Source organism: Artemia franciscana, chromosome 4 (assembly GCF_032884065.1).
Source record: "Artemia franciscana chromosome 4, ASM3288406v1, whole genome shotgun sequence".
Taxonomy (NCBI): domain Eukaryota; kingdom Metazoa; phylum Arthropoda; class Branchiopoda; order Anostraca; family Artemiidae; genus Artemia; species Artemia franciscana.
In genome coordinates, this window is record NC_088866.1 from 36,041,012 (window position 1) to 36,057,249 (window position 16,238).

Genomic DNA, 16,238 nt, shown 5'->3' on the forward strand with positions numbered 1-16,238 from the left:
GAGGCAAGAAGAGCTAAGAGCCAAGAGATCATATGGTATGAGCTCTAGCAAAATTCTATGAATCAATAGATTGATTTAATAGGAAAATAAGAGGCTTAATGCCGGTCAGGATTTAAAATAATAGCTCGAGTCACGATGTCCTTCTAAATATCAAAATTCATTAAGATCCGATCACCCACTCGTATGTTATAAACGACTAAAATTTTTTCTAATTTTTCCTCTCCCTTTAGCCCCCCAGATGGTCGAATCTGGGAAAACGACTTTATCAAGTCAATTTGTGCAGCTCCCTGACACACCTACCAATTTTCATCGTCCTAGCACGTCCAGAAGCACCAAACTTGCCAAATCACTAAGCCCTTCCCCCCAAATCCCCCAAAGAGAGCGAATCCAGTACGGTTCCGTCAATCACGTATCAAGGACATTTGCTTATTCTATCCACCAAGCTTCATCCCGATTCCTCCACTCCAAGTTCTAAATATCAAATTTCATTAAGATCCAATCACCTATTCGTAAAATAAAAATACCCCAATTTTCACGTTTTCCAAGAATTCCGGTTTCCCACTCCAACTCCCCCCAATGTCACAGGATCTGGTTGGAATTTAAAATTTAGAGCTTTAAAGCGCAAGACCCTCCTAAATATCAAATTTCATTAAGAACTGGTCACCCTTTCGTAAGTTACAAATACCTCAATTTTAAAAAATTACCCCTCCCCCAACTCCACCAAAGAAAGCAGATCCGGTCCGATTATGTCAATCACATGTCTTAGACAGGTTTTTATTCTTCCCATTCAGTTTCATCCTGATCTCACCGCTTTAAGTATTTTCTAAGATTTCCGGTTCCCCTCAACTGCCCCCCCCCAATTACGCTGGATCCGGTTGAGATTTAAAATAAGAGATCTGAGTCACGAGATCCTTCTAAATATGAAGTTTCATGAAGATCCGATCACTCCTTCGTAAGTTAAAAGTACGTCATTTTTTCGAATTTTTCAGAATTACCCCCCCCCCCCCAATAGAGCGGATCCGTTCCAATTATGTAAATCACGTATCTAAGACTTCTGCTTATTTTTACCACCAAGTTTCATCCCGATCCCTCCAATCTAAGCGTTTTCCATGATTTTAGGTTCCTCCACCCCAAACTCCCCCAATGTCACCAGATCCGGTTGGGACTTAAAATAAGAGCTTTGAGACACGATATCCTTCTAAATATCAAATTTCATTGAGATCCAATCACCCGGTCGTAAGTTAAAAATACCTCGTTTTTTCTAATTTTTCAAAATTACCCCCCCCCCCCCCAACTACCCCAAAGAGAGCGGATCCGTTCCGGTTATATCAATCATGTATCTAGAACTTGTGCTTATTTTTCCCACCAAATTTCATCCCGATCCCTCTACTCTAAGTGTTTTCCAAGTTTTAGGTTTCCCCCTCCTAACTCCCTCCCCCATGTCACCAGATCCGGCCGGGATTTAAAATAAAAGCTCTGAGACACGATATCCTTCTAACTATCACGTTTCATTGAGATCCGATCACCCGTTCGTAAGTTAAAAATACCTCATTTTTTCTGATTTTTCAAAATTGACCCCCCCCCCCCCAACTACCCCAAAGAGAGCGCGTCCGTTCCGGTTATGTCAATCATACATCTAGGACTTGTGCTTATTTTTCGCACCAAGTTTCATCCCGATCCCTCTATTCTAAGTGTTTTCCAAGTTTTAGGTTTCCCCCTCCCAACCCCCCCCCCCCCCAATGTCACCAGATCTGTTCGGGATTTAGCACACTTTTGACGTTTCGACCAAGTCGGAACTATTGGTACAATAAACATTTGACAAAAAGGGCCTTGAACGACCTTGAACAAATTGCAACAGAAATGATTTTTATATCAATTGATAGAGAAAAACACGCTTATTAACATATTTAAAGTCAGCATCACTCCCTCAAGGAAAAATGGGCCAAATTCACCTAAAAGTTCACTTATCCAATAACACGTCGAAAAAGATGCCTTCTAATGCGTTATTGGGATCATAGATACCCGTACGAACTGTAGTTGGCTTGAATAGATCGTATAAATAAGATAGTAGTGTCATCAATGAAAGTTGCTGATGTCAGTACCATTACTTTGTGAATACATATACCTTTGACACGCCTTTTAATATATTCTATTAAGGAGTGAAGGACTTAATTCCTCCCTGGGTAGTCTTTCCAACTCAACGGATAAGCTTACCTGCATATCCATAAGCCACAAAAAAAGAACTGTTTTCTGTTCTTATAAAGAGACAAAACACAAAAAGAAATTGGTCTTTTTTTTCCGACCTGTTTTGTTTTATTCATACCCCTTTAATTCTGTTTCTGTTTCTTCAAAAAAACATATAAGAACCCATGCCTAGACAAGAATTCTCATTATATTTGAAAACTAACTTACCTCCGACCTAGCATAACTAAACAAAGACGAATGCATAGGGTACTTCAACTGCATGACTCGCTGAAGATGGGCCGCTAAATTATAGCCTCCAATCGATAGTCGTTTAGCATGGGAAATATCCATTCTTCCACCTATATTAAAAAAAATGTCATTGAGCTAATTGCCAGAGTCATAAATTTTGGAAAGCCTGATTTTCGAAAAAGTGCTACTGTGACTACTAGTGACTGCTACTGCAACTACTTGGAAATACGACTTCAGCTACTTGCAACAGTGACTACTTGTAACTGCAGCTGTGACTAGTTACAACAAATACTGCTGCTTCTACTACTACTAATACTACTATTGAACTAAACCCAAACAGTTTAAATACATTCAGGTTGTCAAATTGCCACAGATGCAATATCTCAGGAATGGAATACAGTATCATGTTGAAATTGTCAGGGAAAGTTGAGGGGAATATAAAACTACATGAAAATGAATTATGCGTATCCAGGTTGTCAAAGGGTGTCTATTCCAAGTCACAGGAAAAACGAAGGATATTACACTGGACCTTCAGGGTAGGTTTTGGGGATATTAAATCAAAAGACGCTATATGCGTCCTCTTTTATCAAACTGCATATTTGCGATATCTCAGGAACGGCTAAGGGTATTAAGCTAGAATTGTCAGGGCATGTTGAGGGGGAAATTGAACTAAACCAAAATGAACTACATGAATCCAAGATTATCAAGATTTTCCTGCGATACCTCAGGAAAAGATGAGAAAAAATAGTTGAAATTTGCAGGGCATATGGAGCGGAATAGCTGATTAGTATTTATCTATCCTCAAGGTTGTAACATGGTGGGGTTAGAATTCCATCAGCCCTGCAGAACACCAAAGATAATACAGATTTTCAACCCATGTGTTTGAATACTTTCCCCATGTTCCCATCAGTCCGAAGCATTATAGTACAACTAAAGTATTTATCTAACATGTAAATAGTTGGCCTAAGTGAAAATTTGGATTCTCATAGAGAAAAAACCCAAAAAAATCTAAAATGTTCTTTACTTTACCAATGGAAAAGAATATGTTAATTAAAAGCGAACAAAAACGAATTTTCCACAAAAAGTAAAGAGCTACATTAAACCAACAACGAGCAGATATAAAGCAAAAAAAGTATAAAAAAAAACACAAAAAAACATAAACAGCCAAGTCAAACTAAAAACAAGCGGAAACTACTACAAAGAGAAGAAGGGCTAACTCCCCCAGTGCATTCTAAAGGCTAGAGCATAATTTGCACTTTAATGAAAACAAAATGCATTTTAGGCGTTTTTCTTTTATATCATTAATAAATCATAAATTTTTAATACTTGCCGGAATGAATGTCACATTAAACTGTTATCACATCATAGCATCTATTAAATTGTCTATTCACATTCATCTGTCTTTCGCAGTAGTGTTTCGTTGTGATGGTTATTTTTCTTCTTTTTTTTCGTTTTATTAAAAACAAAAATATAAAGCTCTAAATAAAAAAATTTTCACAAAAGGGCAAGTCATGTTCTGGTCTTTGGATATATCTTTAAATTGAAAAATTCCCATTTTTGGGTTTCGGTTACTATTGGCCCGAGTCACTCTTACTAGCAATTCGTAGAAACGACTCTCTCAAAGCCTTGAGCTTGTTCAATATGGAAAGACTCTCTCAAAGCCTTGAGCTTGTTCAATATGGAAATACTTATTCAATTTTGACCAACATCTGACGAATGGCTTATAAAATAACTAGGGAAGATTATTCTTGTAACTTCGATTAAAACTACTCGATATTTCATCCCAAAAAAGGAATCAAAATTTTAAAAAATAACACAGACTTACTGATAAAAAAATCTCCCCCCACAAAACACATGCTAAGTTTCAAAAGTTAATCAGACTAACATCTTCTACAAGTCCAGCAGTTGCAGGTTTCGAAAATAAACAGTAGTAGATTTTGAAAATGTACCCGAGTCAGTCCTTAATAGCAGTTTGTTACCACGGCCTGTTTGATCAGGCGCTGACGACTCTCTCAAAGCCTTCAGATTGCTTAATATTGAAAGAATACACAATTTTGATCAACCTTGACGGGCTTATAGAATAACTAGGGAAGATTATTTTTACAAATTTGGCTAACCTACTCGGTATTTCATCACATAAAATGAATCAAAATCTAAAAAATAGACTTAATGATAAAAAAAACATACCACCCCATCATACTTATTATTTTCTACAGGTCCAACAATTGTAGATTTCGAGGATATACAGTTCTAACACGTAATAGCAGGCAAATTGATTCTATGGCACCAAATGCTGACCCAAGGAAAAGTAATGCAGTAGAACCTGTAGATAAGCTTTTACCAAATACTTAGAGAGTAACTCCGAGAAATTGGCAACACTGGTCCAGGTGCATAGCAAGGAAAACTGAATTGCAAAAAAAAAAAAAAAATACAAAGAGAAAGAATTGATAGCAACAAATCTTATCTTAATTGAGGACAAATTTGTTATATTTGAATATTTTCAAGACAAACTTTTGATATCCTTACATAGGAAGCGTTTGAAAACGGAGAAGTTCCCACAACGGATTCTGACAATATACAAATTCCTAACAATACCGATATAATAAAAATTACCGAGAAATGGGATCACGTGACACGTAGTGTGTCCAAGGGATATGATTAATGCATCATCCAAGGATTTTCCTCTTTGATGGTAATAATAGGAAAAAGCAGCATCAACACCAAACGTCACAGACGAAAAGTTCATACTGTTAAAGATGACTTCCAATGAAACTAAAAAGTAAAGCAAGAGTGAACAAGAGAGTTTACAATATTATAGGCACAGACAGGTCTAATACTAGGGAAAGGGGCTCCAAAATGTGAAAACAGTATATATTTAGACTAAAGTTTCTTAACTGTTTCAAGTGGGGGCGGGATACTAACCATTCTTTTAATTATTAAAAATACTGAACATGTACTATTGAAGACTCATAGAAAGGTTGAGATACACTGTAGTTTTTAGCTACATGTTAAGGGACACGGGATAGATTGCACGTCCGAGCTAGTGTGAAAAGACCACTGATATCCGGAGCCGTCGGGTTCTGCTCAAGTTCGCTCTAAGTTCTGCAAAAGCAAAAGACAAAACTGCATAAAAATTAAGATGAAAATTTACTAAGAGACAAGGTACATACTGTCCACGGATTCTCTGAGGAATGTAATTTATATTAAGATTTCTGAAAGGGTAAAACGCTGAAAATCCCACGGCTTGTCATTCTCCAAGGAAAGGATATACAGGTAACAAACATAAAGAAAATAATTGAACGAGCCTTAAAGCCTATAAGCCATCTAGACGAGGGGACACATTAGCTCAAACATATAATAACATCAATTCACTACCGTTAATGAGCGTTTGAAAATAATAGAATCTTACAACGAGCAGAGGGGACTTTTATTTCAAAAAATTGCTATCACCAGCCCTGAAGGGTCGAACTCGAATTTCGAGGTCAATAAATAAAACCAAGACAGACCAAAAGCATAAAAATCAACACAAAGGAAAATACGGCAAAAGAATACTAAAATTAAAATTATCAGAACGATATTCCATTTATTAGTCATTATTTGACTGAGATTGGTCATAACATGTTAAGAAGATAAAAATACCAATGTCACTAAAATTTTTTTAATATAACGAAATTTAAATAGATATTCAAAAAAAGAAGGGAAAAAATAGTCTGTACCGAGTAAAAAGGAGAGGGAAACTAGCGAGATGTATTGTTTTTTTTTCCGAAATGTAGGGGACAGAGGCTTGTGGCTTATCGTACTTGAGGTACATTAGCTAACGGGAGACAAAGTAGGGGACAGGCTTGGGAAGGGACCAAACAGCACAGAGCCTGGATGGGAAGTTTTTTTGGGACAATATATTCCTTCCGAGGGTTTGAGGTTGCATTTTTTTTAAAAACGGCGGCACAATGTAAGCCTTCTCCACTGAAGCATTTCCAACCTACCTTTTTCGAGAAGGAGAGAGCCTGGGACTTTACCTTCTTTAAAAATTCTTCGCAGGGCTCTATTTTGACTGTATTCCATCTATCTGACTCTCCTGAAAATGCCAGGGTTCCAAACTGGACAAGCGTATTCTATATGAGGGCGGATGAAGAACACATAAATCCTTAAGGAATGGGAATGGAGAATGTCAAGTTTACTTAATAGCTTAGGGGAGAGATGGGTGTATTAGCTTTATCGATGACATTTTGAACATGGATGGCACCTGTAATTCTTAAAAGATGTGACACCTACAAACTTAAAGGAGGGCACAGAAATTTGCAGACAACTGCAGAAAAACTGAAGCAGGCAACTGATTTCACTAGGAAAAATTTAAATTTAAATTCGGTGACAAGTTTCCCAACTACTATAATGTAAGCAAGATCAAATACTTATTGAGATATTCAAGTTTAGCCAAGTATCAGGTTTTTCAAGAGTCTTTACAATGGTGCTCACAGAATGAACAAGGTAATGGGAAGTTGAAGCGAATATAAGGTTGGTAAAAACGAATTATAACTGAAAATGAGATAAATATCGTCTGCTTTAAATAATGTGATCAAGTAAAACCTCAATTAAAACGAATTAAATAATAATAGACATTAATATGAAGAAGATTTGGGTTACCAGCCCCCCCTCTAACTATTACGAAGGTCAGGGTATCATCTGCACTTTACGGTCTTTAAAACGATACATATTCATAATTTTTTGACATAATATTAAAACAACCTTATAACATTAAAACAACACAATTCTCAAACAAATATCAAGGAAAAAATTGTTTTAAATAATTATACGACAGTCTATGTAAAGCAACAGTTTTTAAAAAAAAGTACCTTTTTCGTCAAAATTCGTTCATTTTAATTCCAGTCTAAAAAATATGCAATTTAGATAGGAAAATAAAATATTTTGACAACTTTTTAAGTATTTGTTTGGTTTTGAACAAAGTATAAATCTCTACCTAACTTATGGTAACTGATGTTTATTTTGAGTTTGAGCGTAATATTCATTTTAGTTTCCGTCCGTACTGGGTTTCAAGATTAAAAATGAAAGCATAGGGTGCTCATGAAGTATTTCATTCAAGGATCCTGATAACCTAAATCTGTGAAATCAGAGAGTGCTAAAAAGCAAAAACCACAATATGCTGGTAGAAAAATTCTCAAATGAATTGGAAGTAGAGCCCTACTTAATTGGAACAACTACGGCTTTCATTTACAATATTTATTATCTAAACGTTAAAAATTTTTATAATCTAAACGTTTATTCCGATTCTCTCCCAATTTACAATGATGTACCACAGTGAGCATTGTTAGGCCCAATTTTATTCCTTGCACTGACAAACACCCTTAGCGTCGATTTTTTCGATAGATGAAAGCCAGTTGACTGTATAACTGTCTTAGAGACGTGGAATAAAGATTTTAAACAACGGTCAATGGATACCCAGGAACAGATATCAGAAGTAGCTGTCACAAGCGATGTGATAATCAGTCCTTGAAAGGGAATAATTTGGGCAAATGATCCCCTTCTTTTATCCCACAGAACTGTCAGATAGAACAGAAGCAGTCAAAACAGATAAATAACAATTATATGAGGTTATAATGAAAACGTTCCTTATAGCTGTCTTCTTGGCAGGGCCAATCTGGTTACCCTTCTTAAGAAAAGAAAGAACGAGAAAGTCTTTACGTTTCGTCAATAAGACTCTCCATAGCCCCCGAACAAAGTTACTTTTCCCCATTTATCTTTTCTCCGGACACCTTATCTCCCTCCTTCTGCCTAAAGGAAAACCCTGTTTTTACCTAAATAAAGTTTTCCTACAGAGATATAGAAGAATCTTTCCCCTCATAGATTTTGACATGGTAACTACGTGAATCTCCTCCTCCTATCCCTTTTACCATTCATTGCGTAAAGTTTGATTGCTAATTTCGACGTTCAGATTGCGTAGTCTCTGCTAGGGCTTCAGATATACATTTTGGAGGAAATGTTATTTCATCTTACAATATTTGGGCAATATCTGATCTTCAGACCTAAATAGACGAAGTTCAACATAACTATCTAAAGAACTTACTTTCTCTGGAGCCAGGAGGATTACAAAGGGGTTCCATAATTACCAATGAGTTTGTCAAAGGTAGGCTAGAATCCAAACCAAGATGATTGCATGCAAACATCAGGACTGTTTCGTAAGCATCTCCATTCACAATTACGTTTTTCTCAAAAGGTAGTTTTAAATAAGCTCTTGCTGCCTCCAAACTGGGTATTTCCTCACCAACTAAAACTTCTGCTTCCTATGAAAAATAATAATGATATTACCACCGAGATGTTGATGTTGCGACATTTAGAAAACTGACCTGTAGTAGGTACACAAAAGACATAAAAAGCTGGTAGATATAAAGGCATTAGCACAAAGGCATAGACAGGTCTAAGGTTTGGAGGGAGAATCCTTAGGATAAATCGCTGGGAAATGCAACCAACCCTTATGTATAGTAATACATTTAATACAAGCCTTACAAAGTTCCAAGCAATTACACGTATCACAAGTTTAATAGCTAACATAAAGATGCATATTATATGATAAACAAAGTTGAGACTTTTATGAAGTTTTATGCTTATGTTTTGAAGTTTTATGTGGATTTATGATGGATTTACCAAGCAAGTTTTGCTTAAAACATCAATTCCTATCGCAACGAATGGACAAGAAAGCTTCCTTCAAAGAATTTCCAAGCCTTCTAAGGGCCAGAGAGTCATTTGCACTTTACTGAAATCGCTTTGCATTTCAAGCAGAATGTTTTATTTGTCAAACATCCACAACAATACAAAATAAATCACAGAGCTAATCAGTGCTTATAAATAATAGTGGTATTAACCCCCACCCTTTTCTCAATCTCAAAGCCTCTACAAGGCTTGAGCATAATTTTATTCTATTGAAAACGATGTGCTTTGAACAGTCTGTTTTTTACTGGACAAAACACCGATAAGAACAAAAGAAAAAAGAAAGAAGGAAATTATTACAATAATAGATATTAATTCCAGGAAATCCCATCAACTTTTTATTCAGCTGAAGAGTAAAGAGTGATATGTCTTCAATGAACTAGTTTCTTCTGTGTTTGAACCAGGCCTCTTCTAATAGAGGGAATAGTAGTAGAAGCTAGGAAAGGGGCTCATCTGCTTTATAAAAAAGTTCTCTCTCTTTTTAGAGTAGAAACGGATTGGAAGGCAAGCAGCCCCTCCCTCCAATTCACTTTTTATAAACAACCCTCAAGGAGCATTTAATGTCTTTTCAAACTGAGGCTATTTAAAAATATTTGAATAATACCAGAAGTCCGATTTTTACTGAGCTCCAAACTTTTTGTTTTCTTTTTTAAGTTTTTTGAATTGTTGTCATCCTTTGTCAAAATATATGCGAATATTGCTGCAATTGCCAGTTTTTTGCTCTTAAAGCAATTTAATATAAACTCCATCATACATGAAAATCTTCAATATTTGTGTGACAAGTATGATAACGTCATTGCAATGCTGATGTATATGAAAATGACGTCACTCAAATAATTTTTTCCCGTAAAATTAAGGCTCTTAACGAATTTTCTCAAACTTTCCCAGCAGTTTTCCCGAAAAAATATGAAGCCAATTTCGAGAAAAAAAAACATACATACGTACATAAATAAATATACAATTATTGCTCGTTATATATAAATATACAATTAATAAATATAAAATATACATAAATAAATATGCAATTATTGCTCGTTATAAGGATAGTATATATATAACATGTTGCTATAAAAAAAAATAATTATATAAAATATACCTTGCTTTTCTCTCTCTTCATCTTTGCTACAATACTTCTAAATGCCACACTTGGCAATTTGCCATCTTCATAACCAGCTGCAATCTTGAAAACTCCTTAAGTAGAAAAAAGACAATAAAATCATATTTGACTGATTCTATTAATAACAGCAAAGGAACGAAATGGATAGGCTAGTCTTAAAAAAGACAATTTAGACTTCAAGAAAAGCTAGGGAAAGTCAGACTTTCACAATAATTCTAAATCAATTATCCGTATTTCAATACCTTTTAAAAACAAGTTGGCTAAAGAGCACCCTTAGATGGACCAAAATTTGAGCCTTTTCTTGATGTCATGACGTCCAAATGGAGCTTAAATTAGAAGTAGTGCTTTAGTAAAATATATTTATTTTTTTATTGGACCTTCAACTTTTGTTTTGGCTGGTCTTTTTTCATTATGAAAGACATATTGCAGAAACATAGTTTCCTTTAATTGTTCAGGTGGTGGTACAAGACCTTCTTATTTTGCATCAGCTTGTCTTTTGTCATTATGAAAAACATATCGCCGAACCTTTGTTTCTTTAAATTGTTCAAGTGGTGGGACAAAACTTATTTTTCTTCCAAAGATTTATCATGTCCAGGTTTTTGATTTTCAAAGGTATGGTAGGCATTGATGACCTTATCCATTTCAAAATCCAAAACCTAATAATCATGGCTATCATTTTCAATTTGTTGGGTTCGTTTCACCTCGGCTTGTATTTCGGCATTATGAAATAAATATCGCTGAACCTTGTTTTTTAATAAATGTCTGGTAGGCATAGATGATGCTTATCCATGTCGAAATCATCCAAACCCAATCATCATCGCTAATTATTTACCCAATCATTTTCAATTTTGACACGTTTTGATTCACGCTGTCCAGGTTGATTTTCACGGACTCGCTCACATGTTTGGTGTCGCATGTCTTCTAACCGCGTGTGTCTTTGCTTTTCATTTTTGACTTGCTCACATGCTCTATGAAAGACATAGCGCCAAAACTTTGTTTCTTTTAGTTGTTTAGGTGGTGGGACAACAACTTCTTTTTCTTCCAACGATTTATCTAGTCAAGGTTTTGGATTTTCAAACGTATGGTAGGCATTGATGACCTTATCCATGTCAAAATCCAAGACCTAATGATCATTGCTATCATTTCAATTTGTTTGGTTTGTTTTACCTCAGCTTGAATTTCGTCATTATCAAATACAGATCACCAAACCTTTTCATTTTCAATTTTGACGCGTTTGATTCTTGCTGTCCAGGTTGAAATTCATTGACTCGCTCACATGTTTGGTATCGCATGTCTTCTAACCGCTTGTGTCTTTGCTTTTCATTTTTATTTTTGACTTGCTCCAATGCTCTGTGTCCCATATCTTCTAACTGCGCGTGTCTTTGTTCTTCATTTTCAGTTTTGACACGCCGCCACTGTTCTTCTAACCGCGGGGGTAATTGTTTTTCTTTTTCATTTTTGACTGGCTCACATGCTTGGTGTCACATATCTTCTAACTTCGTGTGTCTTTGCTGTTTATTTTCATTTTGCCATGCCGCCGCTTTTCTTCTAACAGCGTGTCTTTGATCTTCGTTTTCATTTTTGACTCGCTCACTTGCTTGGTGTTGCATGTCTTCTTGTTGCGTTTGTCTTTGCTCTTCATTTTCATTTTTGACGTATTTTTAGATCACATTTAATACTTCAGGTGTTGGTTCCTAAGAATCATCATTTGTAGTAACTGCAACTGCAAATTTTTGTATTTTGGGCCTTACAAAAGACATTTATATTATAAAAATAATTTATTCGTTGGAAACCCTACAATCTTATTTATGCTATGCATGGCATTATACAAGAAAATACTTAGGTGATATCATAGGAAATGCTTACATGATGTACAAACAGAGTACAAGACATCATTTGCAAGAAACTAATCTAAAGTTCTTAACAAATTTTCTCAGACTTCTGACCTATCTAGATCGTTTTTTATGCAAGAATATCCCAAGATACTAATTTTCTCGAAAAAATATGGAGCCGTTTTTGAGAAATAGAAATCAAACACAATTATTGCTCACTTATAAAGATAGTATTTTTGGATTTCGCTTGCTTCAGACAATTTAGCAATGGTCTTTCCTTTAGCTGCCCATTTTGGTGCTATCGCAATTGATGGTCAAGACTGTTAATTTTCACATCTTATCACGTCTCATTGATCAGGTGTTGGTTCCAAAGAATCATCTTTTATAGTTACTGCAACTGCAAATTTTTGTTTTTTGAGCCTTCCAACAGACATTATATTATATGAAGAATTTATGCGTTGGAAACCCAACAATGTTATTTATGCTATGCTTGACATCATACAAGAAAATGCTTACATAATGTCATAAGAAAGGCTTACATTGTGTACTAACATAGTACATGACATCATTTGCAAACAAAATTTAAGGATCTTAACAAATTTTCCCTGACTTCTGACCTATCTAGATTGTTTTTTTAGTGAATGGGATGGGGATTTCTGTTTACATAAGCCAATATTTACACAAATGCTTTTTACAGGCCTGAATCCATACTGGTCCCCATTCTAAAAACAACCTTTATATCACAATACCACAACTTTATCGAAAAATCTTTTTATGTACTTGTACATTGGAACTTTTTTGTTTAAAAGATCAATGTCAAGGTCATTAGTTAAAAAAGAGTTCATTTTTTTTGTATTATATGAAAACACAAGGAAAAACAAAAAACATAACTATAAAATAAACAAACATCACGAATCAATAAAACTCGATGCTTCCTTGCTTTTTTTTACATTACCAAAGTTTATCTTAGCTCTTTCACCCTACAAATCAATACAATCAATTTTAGTCATGAATATAATGGTTTATTAGGTTCCTTTGGCTCACCCTCCTTGCAATAAAATTTCATGCCGATGGGGCAATAAAAAGCGTCTTTCCATTTTGTCTTGCCAAGAATCCTATAGCCCTTTTTTCATTATTTTGTCTCTGCTTAGGTTTGTTTTCCCCAGACTCACTCCCAAAAAAGCTGGAAGCTGATTAGAGACAAAACAAATATGGGCATATTTTCAATATCACAAATAAATACAACAAACTTTGTTCTAAAGTTTTTGTCTCTATTAAGTTCCACTTGTCCTGTAAGTTAAAGTCAATCAAAGAAAATCTGTTAATCAGTTTCAGGTATCATACATCAATATAACCATACTTCAAAAAGCATTATTGAATTCTACCTGCTTCTGTTCAAATGCACAGTAAGTTTCTAGCCTATCAAAAACTTAACAAATTTTAGGTCCATTTTTGGGCATAAAGATTATATGGCCAAAATTGATTTCATGTGTGTCTCTGTATAGATTATATTTGCTTTCATGAAAAAAATTAGAATCTGACATATCTACCCGCGAAAATCCCTCCCCCTCTTGGTAAATTTCCCCTAGAAAATTCTCCCTACATGCAAAATTGAGCTGCAGATAGGGAACGTTTGACAAAAGAAATGAAGAAAAGACAAATTTTTGGAATTTTCAACCTATTTTCCAAATTTAGAAGATGAACAGAACTCCTTATCATGGGCAGAGCAATAGTGCTGCCTTAGAAAAGAGCAAAGTGGGCTCTATGTATTATTTATTTAAGGCACTTTGTATGGAAGGATTGGTTGTAGAAACTTTGGAAAGGGCTCATCCAGTTGGAAATTAAAATTTCTAGTGCCATTTTGAACAGTATTAAAGATTAAATTGCAATCATCCCCCCTCCTACATTTCATTTTTCCCTAAAGACATTCGATCAAATTTTTTAAGATTGTAATTTCGTTCAGCATAGTTGAAAAGACCAATAGATATGCCTCTGGGTATAACAACCACCTCCTGTCCTTGGGGCAAGGACTGTAAGTTAAGAAATTGGCCCATTGTTTGCACAAAGTATTTACTATCAGAAAAGGGGAGCATATTTCACCCTAGGTGCCCAAAAAGGCAACAACATTCAGGTGAGGCTTTCAGAGATTGTCAAAGGGAGTGTTGACAAAAATCAAAGTCAACTGTGTACACAGGTTGTCAAACGGGCATACTTCAGTAATAGCTTAGGGTAACAAGTTGAAACTTTTAAGGAATGATCAACTGACCAAAAGGCAATATGTGCATGCTACTAAGGCTAAGTTTATTAAGGTTGGAGTTTCAGGAAATGTTGAAGGAGAAATTAAACTAAATCAAAACACACAATGTGCATACTGATTGTCAAAAGGATGTATAAGCAATATCTCAGGAATGGCTAAGAGCACTAAGTTGAAAATTTCTGATAATGTTAAACCAACATAAAAGGAAGCATGCAGCCTACATACTACTACTGTTACTAAGATTACTGCTACTATATAGGCTAATAGTATTAAGGCAAAACTTTCAGGGAATGTTAAAGGCAGACTTTGTATTAAATGAAAACACACTATATGGCATGCAGATTGCCAAGAGAGTGTTTCAGCAATTTCTCAGGAATGGCTTAGAGCAGGGTTCCCAAACTATGGGTAACAATCCACCAGTGAGTTACAAGCTATTATTGAGAGGATCACAATTGCAAGCACTAGAATTGGTAATGCTCAGATTCTGTAGTGGCAAGTAGTAGAACTTACTTGTTCTAATTAAAATGAAAGATATTTTTTTTTTACAAGTGTTACCAATATGAATCAACAACTGTTAAAATAAGAAACACAACTTAAATAATTTTTTTATTACTTTAACTACACCTGCAAGCCTTTTACAAAGCTATTTCAATGGGAAGGATGTATTTATTTCTGATTTTTCTTCATTACAGTTTCAGCATCAACTTCAAGTTTAGTCACTTTTAATTGATGTGAGTTTGATATATCTTATTTATTTTTTTTACTTAGCTTTAATGGAAACCATATCTGAAAATCCAGCATCACATAGATATGAACTAGTAAAGAGGAGAAATACTTTCATAACTTCATCAAACAGGCAAGGATAGTTATGAGCAACTGAGAGCCAGAATTTCGAAAACTGTTTACAATTAGAAGTATTTCTCAATGATATATCTTCTGATAAATCAATGAGTTCTTCACTGGCTTTTGTTGACATACTAGTTGATAAGTCATCATAATGTGGATTACAAATCAGACTTTTTCATCTCTTCCCCAAAATAGTCATCAAAATTATTTTTTTGATGATGATGATAGTACAATCATCCTAGACTGCACTTTATTTTCAATACTAAAAGTTTTAAGTGTTTCAAAACACTCATACTTTCCATTATCAATGCAAATTTTCACAGCATAAACTTTTCATAAACACTCGAATTTTATAATGAATGGCAGAAACGTCTGATCTGTTTGAATCTTGCACATACAAATTGAGTTTGTTTAATTTGAAAAAAATATCCACCAAATAAGTGAGGTTGAGAATGAATTTGTTGTCCAGTAGATGCTTAATGGATTCAGTTTTTCCTTCCAAGTAAACTGTAACGTCAATACACAATCCTACTAATTTTGACAGTACTTTTCCCCTGGATAACCAGCAAACTTGTGTATGTAGACGAAAATATGTATCTGGGTTACTCATTTCTTCACATAGTTTTGAAATAGGTGGGCTTGTAAGGTTTTTTTTTTTAACAATTTTCACAGCTGTATGAAGTACTGGTTGGAAATCATTGTAACATTGCTTTGGAAACAAGTGCTTCTCTATGAAGGTTACAGTGTGTCCACAAGCACACAGACTTTGTTCAAGAGCCCTTGTTATTTTTCACTGCTATTTTTCCTGCAAAGCATCAGTGTATATACTGATGCAATTCTTCCACTGTAAAGCATTTTCTTTTACACGGGAATCAATTGTATTGAAAATTACCCCAGCAGTTCCACAACTTATTGGCTTACAGAACAAGATATCTTCATGTATGCTGTTTTGCTATGTATAATGCAAATAAAACAAACAAGCAAATGAGATAGGCTTTGCATGATGGTAGACTCATCTAGTTTTACAATATAA

At 34.9% G+C, this 16,238-nt stretch overlaps 1 protein-coding gene across 1 annotated transcript in view; it reads right to left on the bottom strand.

Moving 5' to 3' along the window:
• The window catches only part of LOC136026367 (actin-related protein 5-like), a 54,010-nt gene that overhangs the window by 26,428 nt on the left and 11,344 nt on the right, over positions 1-16,238 (bottom strand). Inside the window, exons 2-5 of the mRNA XM_065702902.1 lie at positions 10,250-10,344; positions 8,513-8,729; positions 5,047-5,205; positions 2,413-2,543 (exon numbers count right to left, since the gene is read on the bottom strand). Of these exons, the coding sequence (XP_065558974.1) occupies positions 2,413-2,543; positions 5,047-5,205; positions 8,513-8,729; positions 10,250-10,344 (602 nt within the window). The remainder of the gene's footprint in view (positions 1-2,412; positions 2,544-5,046; positions 5,206-8,512; positions 8,730-10,249; positions 10,345-16,238) is intronic.